This window comes from Thermobia domestica, chromosome 10 (assembly GCF_964235325.1).
Source record: "Thermobia domestica chromosome 10, izTheDome1.hap1.1, whole genome shotgun sequence".
NCBI classification, from domain to species: Eukaryota; Metazoa; Arthropoda; class Insecta; order Zygentoma; family Lepismatidae; genus Thermobia; species Thermobia domestica.
This window is the reverse complement of record NC_137463.1, coordinates 165,471,055-165,484,695: the sequence shown is the minus strand read 5'-3', so window position 1 is coordinate 165,484,695 and position 13,641 is coordinate 165,471,055. Positions and strand designations below refer to the sequence as shown.

The window sequence follows — 13,641 nt, the reverse complement described above, 5'->3', positions numbered from 1 at the left end:
GGGGAGAATTTAATATGCTGACACAGGGGAGAATGAAAACTTCTGAAATGTATCGTGGTCAAACAGGCACAAATGGACATTTGCAACAAAAAAATACAAATATCGCATTCATTTGAATGAATTTACGAACTTGTATCACTCGGAAATTAAAATATAGAACATATTTATATTACGTAACGAAGTTCATTTGAATGAAATAAGCAATATGTTAACAAAAAAGTTGTCACTAGGATTATAGGAATACTATTGTCGTAGAAAAAAAATAAATGAAATTTGTAGTAGCTCTGTAGGCTAAAGGAGAGGGATAATTAAAGGAAATGATTGGTTATGAGATAACTAATGGAATGAGTATATTGGAGAAAGCGGGAGAATGTCGAGAAAACTCAGGAACATAATGTTGTTTACAAAACCTTACATGACCATTGATCGAACCAGGAGCTTTTTTCTTTAGAACTGAACACCCTACCACTGAGCCATAATGCCCCTACAAAATACCGTATATTTGTGAAACGTTAAGAACTGGATTATTCCTATATAGTCGTTAATACAGTAAGTATTTTGTATCATTGTCTTGTGTAAGCTAGTGCTTAGCATATGTGTTTTCCAGGTTAAATTGAATATGCAAACATATTCCACTTCTCATATGCCAAACCTCGGCACTAAAACGGGTGAGAAATAAGCAAAAGTGATATGCTAAATGTTTTTAAGAGAATTTACCAAGATTGACTGACTACAAGTAAGAGATATTTTTCTCTCTCCTCGACGTCCTGAAGTGTGCCCATCCAAGTTTATTTTACTTTACACCGCGAAACTCTTTGTCAACTGACGCAATGATTTTTAATTTAAGAGAAGATCCACTGACAAATAACTGCTGTCACCTTCAACACAGAACAGTTCTGCTTTCTCTTCAATGATTGGACAATTTGTCTTTGTATCTACACGTACTGTACAAAGGATTACACAATTCAGAGAAGATAAACAAGAAACGTGCCTTTTTATCTGCCCCTCTTCTTTCTTCAGATTTTGACACTTCTCGCTTTACAAGGTTGCCAGCAGCTGTAGGTACATCGATTGTCCATTACGTGAACACAACAAAGTTGTAGCTCTGCATTACACTTGACGTACAGCGTATATTATTCGCAAGCATTAATACTTTTTTTTTTTTTTTTTTGTTTCTTTACATTCTAAACACAATGTCGGAAACTTTCAAAGTGATTCTTAACAATTCCTTTCTATCTTCTTCTAATTAAAATAGGAATTAGTACTACGTCCAAATTAATAGTAAATTACTTTATGTTTGTGTGTATATTTACCTCTAATGTTGATAAAGTTAAATTGTGCCACAAAGTAAAACAAAAAATCTATTATCTGAACTATTCCCTGATATAATCATACATTTTCTCCTCAAGACTATTGTTCAAAGAGTGACTAGCGCTTCTGTCTTCACGAAACACGATTACAGTAATTGAAAAATAATTCATCCTCAAATTCTTATCCTAAAACTGACAAAATGATTTTCATCTTTTTTTTTTATAACTGTGCCACTTTTATGCATTAGTGCAGTTACATTTCTTCTTGCACGTTTCTTGAAATCGTTGAAAGCAAGGAATAAATAAATGAATCAATAAAAGGAAAATAGGACCCCGGTGGCTTAATGGTAGAGCATTCAACTCTGGTGCATGGGGTCCTTGATTCGATCGCAGCTCGAGCCAAGTGGGCTTTGTAGTGGACAAACATCGTGTTCATAGGTTTTCCCGCGGTTCTCCCGTTTCCTTCTACTTTCTTCATTCCACCATTTAATTCATTTCTCATCATCACCGTCTCCTTTAGCCTAGCCGGCATAATCGTGGGACGTAAAACTGAAAGATTTCATTCTCTAAAGGAAAATAAAATATTTCCTTGCTAACTAAGAAGAAAAATTAAAAAGATATTAAACAGAAAACTAGGAAAGAAATAACTCGTTCATTAGATTCTGGACTTTTAATTTGTATTTATTGGGAACTAGCTGAAGTGCACATTTCTCGCACGGGAAGAAAAGTTTATGGAAAGTTCAAATACTTTTTTCCTTTAAGGATACGCATTTCAATGAAAGTGTAATAATAAAAATCCGTAAGTCACTTCTTCCCAACATCACCTCTCAACCCTTCTCATTCCCATACCGATAGGAGATGAATTTAGTCTTAAATGACATCTGGGGTGTCACTATTCATCTCAGTGACTCCGAAAACTATGGCGTAGACACTATCGGTGTTTTCTTATAATTTTTACATGCCACTGCCTTCTCATCCCCATCTCTCATCCATTCTCTCTGACCCTCCAGGCCGATATTGCAATGAAATCTTGAGCTTAATTTAGAACTTTCGATTGAAGATCAACGGATAATTGTGAAATTTCTCACCGCAGCTGGACGTTGTGCAGCCAGTAGTCATCATCACCAATTGCAGGGTGTGTGTGGTGATAGTGCTCTTGCAGAAAACACTGTTAGAAAGATTGTGCGTAAGCTCAAAGCATGGTGAACAAGTGTGAAAGTTGAGTAGAGGTCTGGAGGTTAATAAACAGCATTAACGAATGCTAACACTGCCTATGTTGATCATTTCTTCGTATAAAGTAGCCGGGTCACCATGAAGGAAATTTGCGATACACTGGGGCTAATAATTCGAGCAGTAGAACAAGTAATTACAAACGAACTGGCTATAAGAAAAGTTTCTTCTCGCTGGGTTCCAAGAATGCTTAACGATGATCTAAAAGAGACAAGGATTGCAAATTTGACACACTTCAGAACAGAGGGACGCAATTTCTTGGAAAGTATTGTGACAATGGATGAATCACATATTCTATTATTCAACCTAGAAACAAAAAGGTAGTCGATGCAGTGGAAACACACAGATTCATCAGCCCATCAGAAATTTCATCAAGCAGCATCCAATGAGAAGGTGCTGTACACTATCAACTGAGAGACCCGTGGAGTGATTTTAATTCCACTCTGTTCCGAAAAGTCATATAACTACGTGAGAGGTGGGCACAGTGAGTCAGTGGTAGAGCGCTTTAACTCTAGTGCGTGAGGTCACTGGTTCGATCCCCGTCCAAGTAAATTTGGGATGGAAAACATCGTGTTTGTGCGTTTTCTCGGGTTAGTCCCGTTTCACTCCCGGGGTACTCCCATACTCTCATTTCACCAATTGTATCATAGCTCACTTACCCTAATCATCTGCCTTCCTTAGCCTAAATTGCATAATCGTATAATTTAAAGAGAAAGATTTCATTTTTTTCGATTACAGGCGAGTATTCTCGTACACTTTTGGATACAGAATTTCTGCCAGAATTGACTGAGAAACGATTACAAATGGTAATTTTGTCCTCCACGTGGACAATGCGCTGCCACACCGTACTAACACTGTGACCTCATCTTGGCTGACCACGATATTGAACTTCCGCCACTCCCACCTTACTCACTAGAATTAGCTGAGTTACTTCTAGTTGCTTCCAAACCTCATGGATTCTCTTTGTAGACGTTAATTTGCAGCAGATCATCCCTGGGAAGTGCTATTTTCCGGTTTCTAAAACATACCCCCAAAGATAACTATGTCATATGTTTATGTCACAAAACATGATTATGCCATAAAATGGGCGGAGCGATGGTAACTGTGAATCAATAAAGAGGTAGAGTTTGTTGAGAAATAGACACAGATTATTCTTCTGTATTCCATTGTTGTTGGAAATTAGGACGAATTAGCACGTAGTTTTGGTGTGTACCTCGTATATATCACTGGAGAGCTAGCCGTAGAAATTAACAATAAAGAAATCATATGCACTTCGACATTTTTTGCACATGGAAAAAAAAATGCCTCAATGTTCTTTCGAAATGCAAGATTTCAGGTCACTTTTCGTAAATTAAATAACTAGCGAAAATACAAGATTTTAGCAGTACTTCCTTTTCTGTCCTGTTGTTTCAAACTCTTTAGTAAAATGTTTATAAATCACACACCTGCTAGTTATTTCATAGCATTGACCCAAAATCATTCTTTTGTTACGTATTCTTATTTTCAATGAATTGATGAAAAATGTAGTGTTCGATTTATTATTATTATTATTTTTAAATATAGAAGAAGCAAAGTTGATCCAGCCATCATTTGGCTACAATATGGATTAGAAAATTAATATTTTTGCGAAATTAAGTTATTTCGTATTTGTCATAAAAATATAGACACACTACGTGCACTGCGTAACGTCAATTCTTTGTTTCTTGACGACATTACAGTTTCAGCACGTAATAAAAAGTTTCATGCGAACATTCTAAACCAGATAGGCCCACATTTTTGGGAATCTGTAGAATGAAAAATTTAGCATTTAATTATATTTCCATTACATTTCCTCTGCTTTCGTTTTCATTTTCATACACGTTTGTTATATACTAAAATTGTTTATTGTCATTACCTCATATTCACGTAAAACACTAAAATAAATAAATAAATTCCATTTAGAAATGGCGATGTAAATTTAAAGTTGTTTCGCAAATCGTTACACAAAAACGAAAATCTAAAACAAGAAAAGGAAAATAAATAAAAAAAGAAACGTTGATAGTGTTGCAAACTGAGGACGCTGCAGTATCAGAGTCGTCGAAAAACAACAAAATTTGGGAGGGTTCTGTAATAGTAATTGCGCAAATGACACGGAAGGAGTAATACATGTCTAAAGTACTTAGAGACGAATATTACAGTCACTACATGATGTATTTCGAATAAGTAGAAACAAAAGTTCAAGGAACTGAAAATTTGTGATTTTTTTAAAGTAGTTAAACTTACTGCGAAAAAGATTTTTAAAAAGTATCACATCCAGTTCAGTATAATTATTATAAAGAAATTTACTGCAATCTGATAATTCAAATCATTCTGAGTAAATGGAAAATTGGTTAATTTGATATATTGCTTAAAGTGGAAAATTTGTTTGAATTAAAAAAAAAATACACTTTCTGATTTACTATGCGTTTATGGCATTACAAGTATGCTTCTCGGTTACGTAATTTTAATCAGCGTTCAAACTTTACCAGTATTTGCCTTATCTCTAGAATGATTTGAAACTTGAAGTAACTGTAAACAGCATAATGATTTTCACATCTATTGAAAGCTATATAAATGAAATTGAATGAGGTATTTATCAAAAGAGTTTTCAGAAATAAAGAATTTTGAAAAAAAAAATGTTAAATTTTCAATTCCTTCTATCTTTGTTCCTATTCATTTGAATACCATCATATTATGATCATAATATTAAACGAGAATGTACTTCGGATCTGCGTTGGCTCGTGTATCACATGCATTGTTACTGCTATAGAGGCAACAAAAATGTGGATGTTCGTGGTACTGTAGGATACTTAGTTTGTTACACTGAATAAATGTAGTTTTAAAATATGCAATAACTTGAAATAAAGCTATTTGAAAAATATATCTTTATTTTGGGTTGGGAACACTGTTAATCTTGGAGTATCACAGAATAATCAAACAATGTCCACATGCCAATATTTGCGTTGTATAAAATTTAAGTCACTTTTGTTTATTAATTTAAAAGTTACATGGGAGTATGAAGATAAATGGTTCACAATAATTGTAACCCCACCGCATTTTCCCTCTCCTCCACTTTTCTAACCTTCTAGGTCAAATATTAAAAAAGACGTCCAAACACGTCTCTTGTTACTTTAAATAAAAAGCCAATATACAAAATTCCACATCTTTAATTTTAGGAACTTAGATATATGGGCATTTTAATATAATAATGCCACCAATATTCCTCCCTCTCCTGTCAAATTTTCAAAAATTCTTCCTTAAAAATGAAATGAAATCGTTAAGTTTTACGTCCCACGGTTATGACGGTTAGGCTAAAGCAGACGGTGATGATGAGAGGTATGTGAAATTGTGGAATGAAGAAAGTGAGAGGAAACGGGAGAACCCCAAGAAAACCCACGAGCAAGGTGTTTGTCCACCACAAAATTTACACGGCGCGAGCTGGGATCGAACCAGGGACTCCAAGCACCGGAGACGAACGCTCTACCACTGAGCCACAGCGCCCCCCAAATTCTTTCTTAGTGATACCTTACGTCACAAACATTATGCCCAGATTCCACAAGTCAGTCAGGACTTCTTTTATATAGAAAGATTTTTTGTAAATTTAGTTACTATAAATTTATTAGTCTATTATTATTATTTTTGTTATTATTATTATTATTATTATTATTAGTAGTAGTAGTAGTAGTAGTAGTAGTAGTAGTAGTAGTAGTAGTAGTAGTACTTACTACTAATGATTTTAATCATGATTTTAATGTGTGTATAATTTGGGAAATGGCAGTTAGCAAATAATTCAGCTTTCAGTGGACGTATCTCACGTACAAATATCAAAATCATCTAAGAAAAAAAGAACTATAGAAATGTACTTATAGAAATTTATTTATAAAAGAAAGTATTCATACTAGTATAATAAATTTCTGGCTTAATTTTACTTGCTAAGTAGATAAAAATGATAGTAAATCATGTAGACAAACACTGATACTATTTTCTATAACTCATTTGCTACATTGTGGACAGTGTGATATGTCAGATAGTGTTCTGAGAGAATGTCGTATTAAATATGAAAAATTATGCTTGAATGAAAGTATCTCTGTGTAGTCGCCAGAAATAATAATTTTTGGAAAAGGCACTAAAGATACCATTTAAAATAATATAGCAGTATTTTATTTCATTAATCAGGATAATGCTATCTATCCTTAAAAATACATTGCATATGGTGGGGATAGCATAATCTATGCATTACAAGAATTATTCCGTTTTAGAAGCTATTACCAGGTTATTTGTCGAAAGAAATATACTCGTTAAATATGTTACTTTTCTACAGACAAATGATTTTTAAAATTGAATTTGTTTCAGATATACATTGATTAGGGGTATCTAACAGTGTCATGACACCTTTCATAGTCAATGGTCCCTTGATAGGGTGCCTCATGGTCTCATTACTTTTCTCATAGTCCATGTTCTGTTCCCATTAAATTCTCCGGAACGCTTCACACAAACATGTCAATATCGGTTTTATGTACCCAGCGGATCGAACATTCAATTTTTCTCAGTCCTCCACTAGGTTAAAAGTTGATTCACATGTATAAATTGTAGACTTTTCAAATGCAAAGTTTTAAATTATTATTTTAAGTATTTTAATTAATTTTTACTCGAACTCCCAAAATATAAATAGCATACCTGACGTTATGAGAACGTTGGTAACGATAGTGAGTGAACCTATGAACTGGACGACCCGGACTCGATCCCCGTTCGGGAATTGTTCTCGTTTTAATCTCATTCCAATATGGTTCAATGTCTCACTCAATCTCTGTAAAATGGAGAACCTTGGAAAACTGTGGGAAAAGAGGGAAAGGAGGTATAAAGTTGAGTGAAGCATGTTAGAAAGAGAATTACACAATAAAACTTTAAAGTTCTGAGAAGATCAGCAGAAGTGGCTTTAGAATTTTAATTTTGGGTAGGTCGCTCCCTCTCTTATGGATACATATGCACATTTGATTGATTAATGACAGTAGGAAATTATTTTTACAGTAGTGGTTGATGCTATTTGTGAAATAATTATTTACCATCAATATAAATAGTGGAAAATATATTTACTCTTTATTATATCTTTAAGCGTTTATATGTATATTTTTCAAAATTTTTAGATAGGCCCGTGAATACCCGGTCTAGCTGATAAAGCCGCCACTGAACATCAGATCACTAAGCAATGGTTTAAAATAATTCATTGCAGCATCATGATCAGTGTCATTCAGTATTGTGAAAGAAAGAAGTCAATTGTGACATACTCTTCGTGAGCACGTGGAAAATCAAGCACGGGCTTGTTGGTTTCATGTCGAAAATCTTCGAGACTGAAAGCATTAGCTCCATTACCTTGGTGTATTATTACCTCGCACTCACATAGCAGCTGACTAAACAAACACACCCACTCTTTAGTATGGAAAGGGAACATAAGTCCTCATATAATAGTTAGAGAGAATAACGACCTTCACAGGAAATTGGTAGGTACAAAAACGAATCGCGATCAAAGGGAAACACAAATAGATGTGCTGAACTAAAACATCAAATTGAAGAGTCATACATACATTTAACATAATAATAATAATAATAATAATAATAATAATAATAATAATAATAATAATAATAATAATAATAATAATAATAATAATAATAATAATAATAATAATAGTCCCCGGAGCTCCAATCGTGCTCAACTTGGACTACTAATATTTTCACAGTAGTACTTTCATTCCCTATATATAGGAATCTGTATATCACAGAATTGCTGTTTTTGAAAAATACCTAGACTGACCTCTTAGCCAAACTATAATGGAAACTGAAAATGGCAGGAGAGGTGAGCGGAAGCGATTGTCTCCTATTCTGTTTACCCCTCCACTGAAAGCGCTACAGACGATCAAAAAGTGGATGGTTTTATTGAGTGTTATTTACAATAATTGTGTTGTCAATTGCTGTCTAACTTCAACACACAACAGAACAAACTAATTATGAACTACTGTATTTTCAATAACATGTTATATTTTTGAATGAACAAGTGTCTATCTCCAATAGTTTTTGTTTTATTAACCTTTAAAATGTGGGAGGTTTTACAGGACCACCCTGTATATATAAATAAATTTTTGTAAACCAAACTACTTAAATATTGACCAGGTAATATTTTCATAATGCTATAGAACTGTGAATTGGTAATAGCTTTCAATATCTTATCTGGGTGAATAGTTTATGATGTAATTGTCGGGCTCTCGAACTTCTGTATTATGCGAAACCTTGAAAACGTAAATTTAATAATTGGAGTTTGCAATTATTAAATGATTCACATTCACTTCTCTTCACATTCTCTGTTGTTATTCAACTATTTACAAAACCAAAGGAAAAGAAACAAAACTGAAATAAACAAAAAAAAAAAAAAAAAAAAGATAGGGATATTAGTTAAGATCCTCAGTATGACTACTATGTTAGGGCGATCAAACATCCCATTTTTAATTGAATTGTCTCTTCTTTCAGCAAGTCTTCAAGTGTCCCCAATAAGCCCCCCAAAAAATGAAAAGGGGCGTAAGATATTTTTTTTTATTATTTTAAAAATATCTCTCTTTTCTGGCTCATAGTTACGTACTATAAGTTTAACATGCTTAAACTCCCTAATTGAGTTTCAGAAAGATTTGAAAGTCCTGTGAAACAGTTTCATATTTTTCGAATAGATCACTGGGTAGTAAACTCCATCTTTTCTCCATAACTTTCCACGGATAATCGAAGCTTATTTTCTCCTCAGTAGTGTTTTTTTCCTAATATGCGTTTGCCGAGTTTCCGGCTTTATCATTTTCTAAATCTGATCATCCTATACTAGGTAAATCCTAACATAGTTAAGTGCCACAATTTGCACAATTTGTCCAATATGCACGTGATATTCTTTAAGGACTATAAAATTTAGGATATTTCATATATGAAATAAGGTTAGGTTATTATAATTTTTTAAACTGAAATCGTCTGCAAATAGTAACTCCAAGTATAGAATCATATAGAATCAATAAATTATGTAACGAACGTGCTTCTAAAGACAAATTATATTTAATTAAATTATTCGAAGCAATTGAAACTCTGTGTTGTTGTCCAAGTGTAGTATCCTCTTTCAGGAGATTAGGATCTACAGTTAAGGTGCAATCCCAGTCAAATGCGTTCAAATTTCAATATTCTTTCACCAGGATTCGAATTCAGGATTCTTGTACAGTCAGCGACAAAACTTCTTTCCGTTTGATGAAATTAGTTTCCTAAATAACTTCAAAATGGGAGGACAATTTGAATTCAGTTTTTAGTAAATTAAAAAGAATGTAATTGTACTTTCCAGCCTTGAAACTCGGTGAAACTGCCGTCATTCCCAAAGTATATTTTACCAAGAGGAAAGAAGTTTTGTCGCTGACTGTACCAGAGAAGAGCACCCTACCCGGTAGACCAGAGAGGAGTTAATATTAATTGTCCCTCTTACTGCACTTTACAGTGCTTCTTTGTCTGGCGTTCAACATAACACTTTTCACTGTGTCATCTCATTTATCTCCTCCTGTTGGTTTCTTTTATTTAAACAAAATCAATCATAATATTGAAGCCCTATTAAGATTGTTTGAATTCAAATATTTAGTGAACTTCACTGTAATGCATGTGGTATCAAGTTGTACGTCGAAATCTAATGCTCATCAACTTCCCTAGCCTAAATGCTGAACATAAACTAATCAAACAAGCAGTTAGCCTATAGTGAAACATGTTCATTATGACAGTCACCCCTGCAGACTATATGTGATAAATGACGAATGAAAGTAAATGATGATGAATGAATTGATAGAATGAAAATCCTGAAAGGAAAGAGAAGAATCCAAAAATATTTGTGAAAATGACGTTGTCTACAGCAAACTTACATGACCTGGCTTGGAACCATAGACCCTTCGCATAAGAAGTAACCGGTGTATCACATTAGCTCCAAACTTCTTTAAAAGCAATTGTACCATTGATCATGTAAGATATACTTGCATGAATAAGTAGATAAGTCTTACTGATTCTGCATGTCTAAAACTAATTTCAGCAGAATTTCATATATGTAGTCCGTCCGACCAGGGAAGTATTACATGGTATCTCAAATTAAAGGCCAGTCCGCTTCCTTTGCCTTCGTATGAAACCATAGTGGAAGTGTCATAGGTTTAATTAATTATTCAGATGACCGTAATAAAACTATGGCAATTAAAATTGATACTTAAAAATTAGCCTTGTACTTACCATTTTTAATGTTACACTATTTTTCACATGGTTCATCAAACAAGTGGTTACTTAAGAAACAAGGATCAACTTTCCCTCTTGCATACATTTATATATCTAAAGCAAGTGGGAGAAGCAAGAGAGTAAGTAAAAGAGGTGACTCCCGGCTGAAGACATTTCATCTAAGAGAGAAGGGTGGGGGGGAATCGGTAGAGAGGAAGGAGGGAACTCGTGAGGTGAGGAGGTAAAGGATAGAAGGAGTCGCAGACTTTCTCGTGGCGACGTTCCAACCAGCATCAATTCTGTACCACACACATATTCACATATACATATATTCCCGTAAGATACACGATCTTCCTTACAATGTCTGCAATTGAAGTTGCTTGGACTGACCTCTTGGGGTCACCACGCTTCAGTGCAGTTGTCTTTGTTGACGGTAATGTTCAGGGCGTTGTTCATAAGGTGTACATAAAAGCGTGCTTATTAGGTTATATGTAAGTCAACTCTACCTTCATTTTTTTTCACAAACAGATTAAAGAAATACAGAGCGTAGTAAACAAATTTTCACAAACGCAATTTGAGAAAAATACTATAAACAAAAATACTTAATTTACTTTTGTAAATACTGTAGTATACAGGAATTATTTCTGAATTATACAATTCAACAAAGTAATTTATAGAGTGTAAATAGTAATACTATAGTAAACAGGATATCACACTGTGATACAATACAGAAATCATCGACAGAACGTATCAGCCAACTATCAATAACGAAAATAAAACGAACTGACAAAAGTATTAATCGATTCGACGAATTCTGTTACAAACACTATTCTAATATAAAATGTTTGTGTTAAAAATTTGGAGATTGCACTACCATACAACCTGATGTACCATGATCCCTTATAACTTATACGAGGAAGAGTTACAAGAGAGTGTCTACTATATTTCCAAAATGAAATTTCGTGACTTTTTCGTAACCTTTACTTTACCAAACAACAAAATTCCACAACATTCACAAGAGAAAATTTGGGTGCGGATTAGGCCGTATTTTCATGCATGCGCTATAAGCGTGCTTTGCTTGCGATTTGGTGTCGTTTAAAGCTGATCATACACATTTTTGGTGGTGAATTTTGACGTTTTATAGAACAAAATTTTCCAGTATATACTTATAATTGTACAGATAAAAAAATCGTGACCCGAAAGCTAAATTTCGTGACTTTTTCTTGACTTTTATGACCGTTTTCTGATTTCGTGACTTTTTCATGACTTTCGTGACTTTCGTGATCGATAGACACCCTGTACAAAGAAGCAGGATTTTTTGAAATTGGAGGCTTTTTATATAAAAAGCTGGCTTCAGAGGAGGGAGAGAGGAAGTTTTTTTTTTTTTTTTTTTTTTGCGTTTTCGGGTGATTGTTTTATGATCTTTTAAAATTCAATTAGCACTTTTTTCCTGTGGAGGATTCTATAGTTAAGAAAGCGCGTTTACAGTATTCAGTACTTGGAAGTTTTCTGTTCAGTACAGGATTGGCTGTCTTGATTGGTTTTCAAACTGGCATTCCCTATCAGCAAGTGCAACTTATTCAGTCTAACATATCACAGAAGGGCGGTTCGGTGGCTCAGTGGTAGAACGTTCACCTCCGCTGCTTCGGGTCCCTGGTTCGATTCCAGCTAATGGCGTGTGGACTGTGTGGTGGACAAACACCGTGCTCGTGGGTTTTCTCGGGGTTCTCTCGTTTCCTCCCACTTTTTTCATTCCACCATTTTATTCATTTCTCATCACCACCGTCTCCTTTAGCCTAATCGTGGGACGTAAAACAGGAAAAATTCATTTCCAACATATCACAGGTGGAGTTTTAGTTGCCTAAGCATTTAATGAAGTGTCTGGAAGTAAAAGGCAAGTAAAAGTTCCTTGAACCAATAAACAGATATTAAACCATTTCTTTGTTTTGTTTTGGTACAAAAGTATGTTCACAAAATCCACGACCCATCACGACCCAATCTGACCCACCATCCACCATGACCCACTCTGACCCACCAAAACCGAACATCATCAGTTCTGATCCATGATCCATGCCCTCCTCTCCATTGACTAAAGAATTAAAACTTGTAATAAAACAAGGCTGTGAAATTCTCACTAATCAGAGTTTTTAATTTCTGCGGTCAATCGCTCAAGCACCGCTCTGATACAATAATGGTGTATCTGACCTTTACGATATAAAATGGAAAAATATTTGTCACCGTCCAAATTACGATGAATTTCAATTAAATCATCATGGTATAATGATTTCCTTGTTGAATTACCGATACTTTACAGTAGAAAAAGGATGAAATTTGAAAGTCCCAAATCGAGGTAAGTGGACCAGTGTAAAGGGAAAAACTGTAAAATTTTCCATGTAATTAAGCTTACAGTACAAATCTTGTCCATTTTTTTCTCACAGCTTTATGGATTGATTGCTTTGTGCTCTGGACGCTCCATTTAATAAACACAAGCTTCAGCAATTATTAAAATAGAAAACATTGAATATATAAAACGAAGCACTGTATTTTTGTTTCTCAATTAATAATTGTTTCTGAATTTGTTTCTCAACTAATATCGATCGTTTTCGATTATTTTTACAAATCAAACCACTACTAATTTCCCATATAGGGAAAGTCACCCCTCCCAAATAAAAGAGAATTTTAAATAAATGCCAGGACAGGTTCTGTTTATTTTTAATAAAAAGTTAATATAGTGAATTTCAGCTCGTTTCCTCTGTTGAAAAAGATTTCTTATATTAAAAGGAACAAGAATAAAAAGAACTATAGACCCTATATACTGATAATAGTG

General features: G+C 34.2%; 1 protein-coding gene across 1 annotated transcript in view; it reads right to left on the bottom strand.

The window, feature by feature from the left end:
- The window catches only part of LOC145662819 (uncharacterized), a 163,686-nt gene extending 152,750 nt beyond the window's left edge, over nt 1-10,936 (bottom strand). The window contains exon 1 of the mRNA XM_081728715.1: nt 10,833-10,936. Coding sequence (XP_081584841.1) covers nt 10,833-10,868 — 36 coding nt within the window. The 5' untranslated portion in view covers nt 10,869-10,936. The remainder of the gene's footprint in view (nt 1-10,832) is intronic.
- Between the last annotated feature and the right edge of the window lie 2,705 nt (nt 10,937-13,641).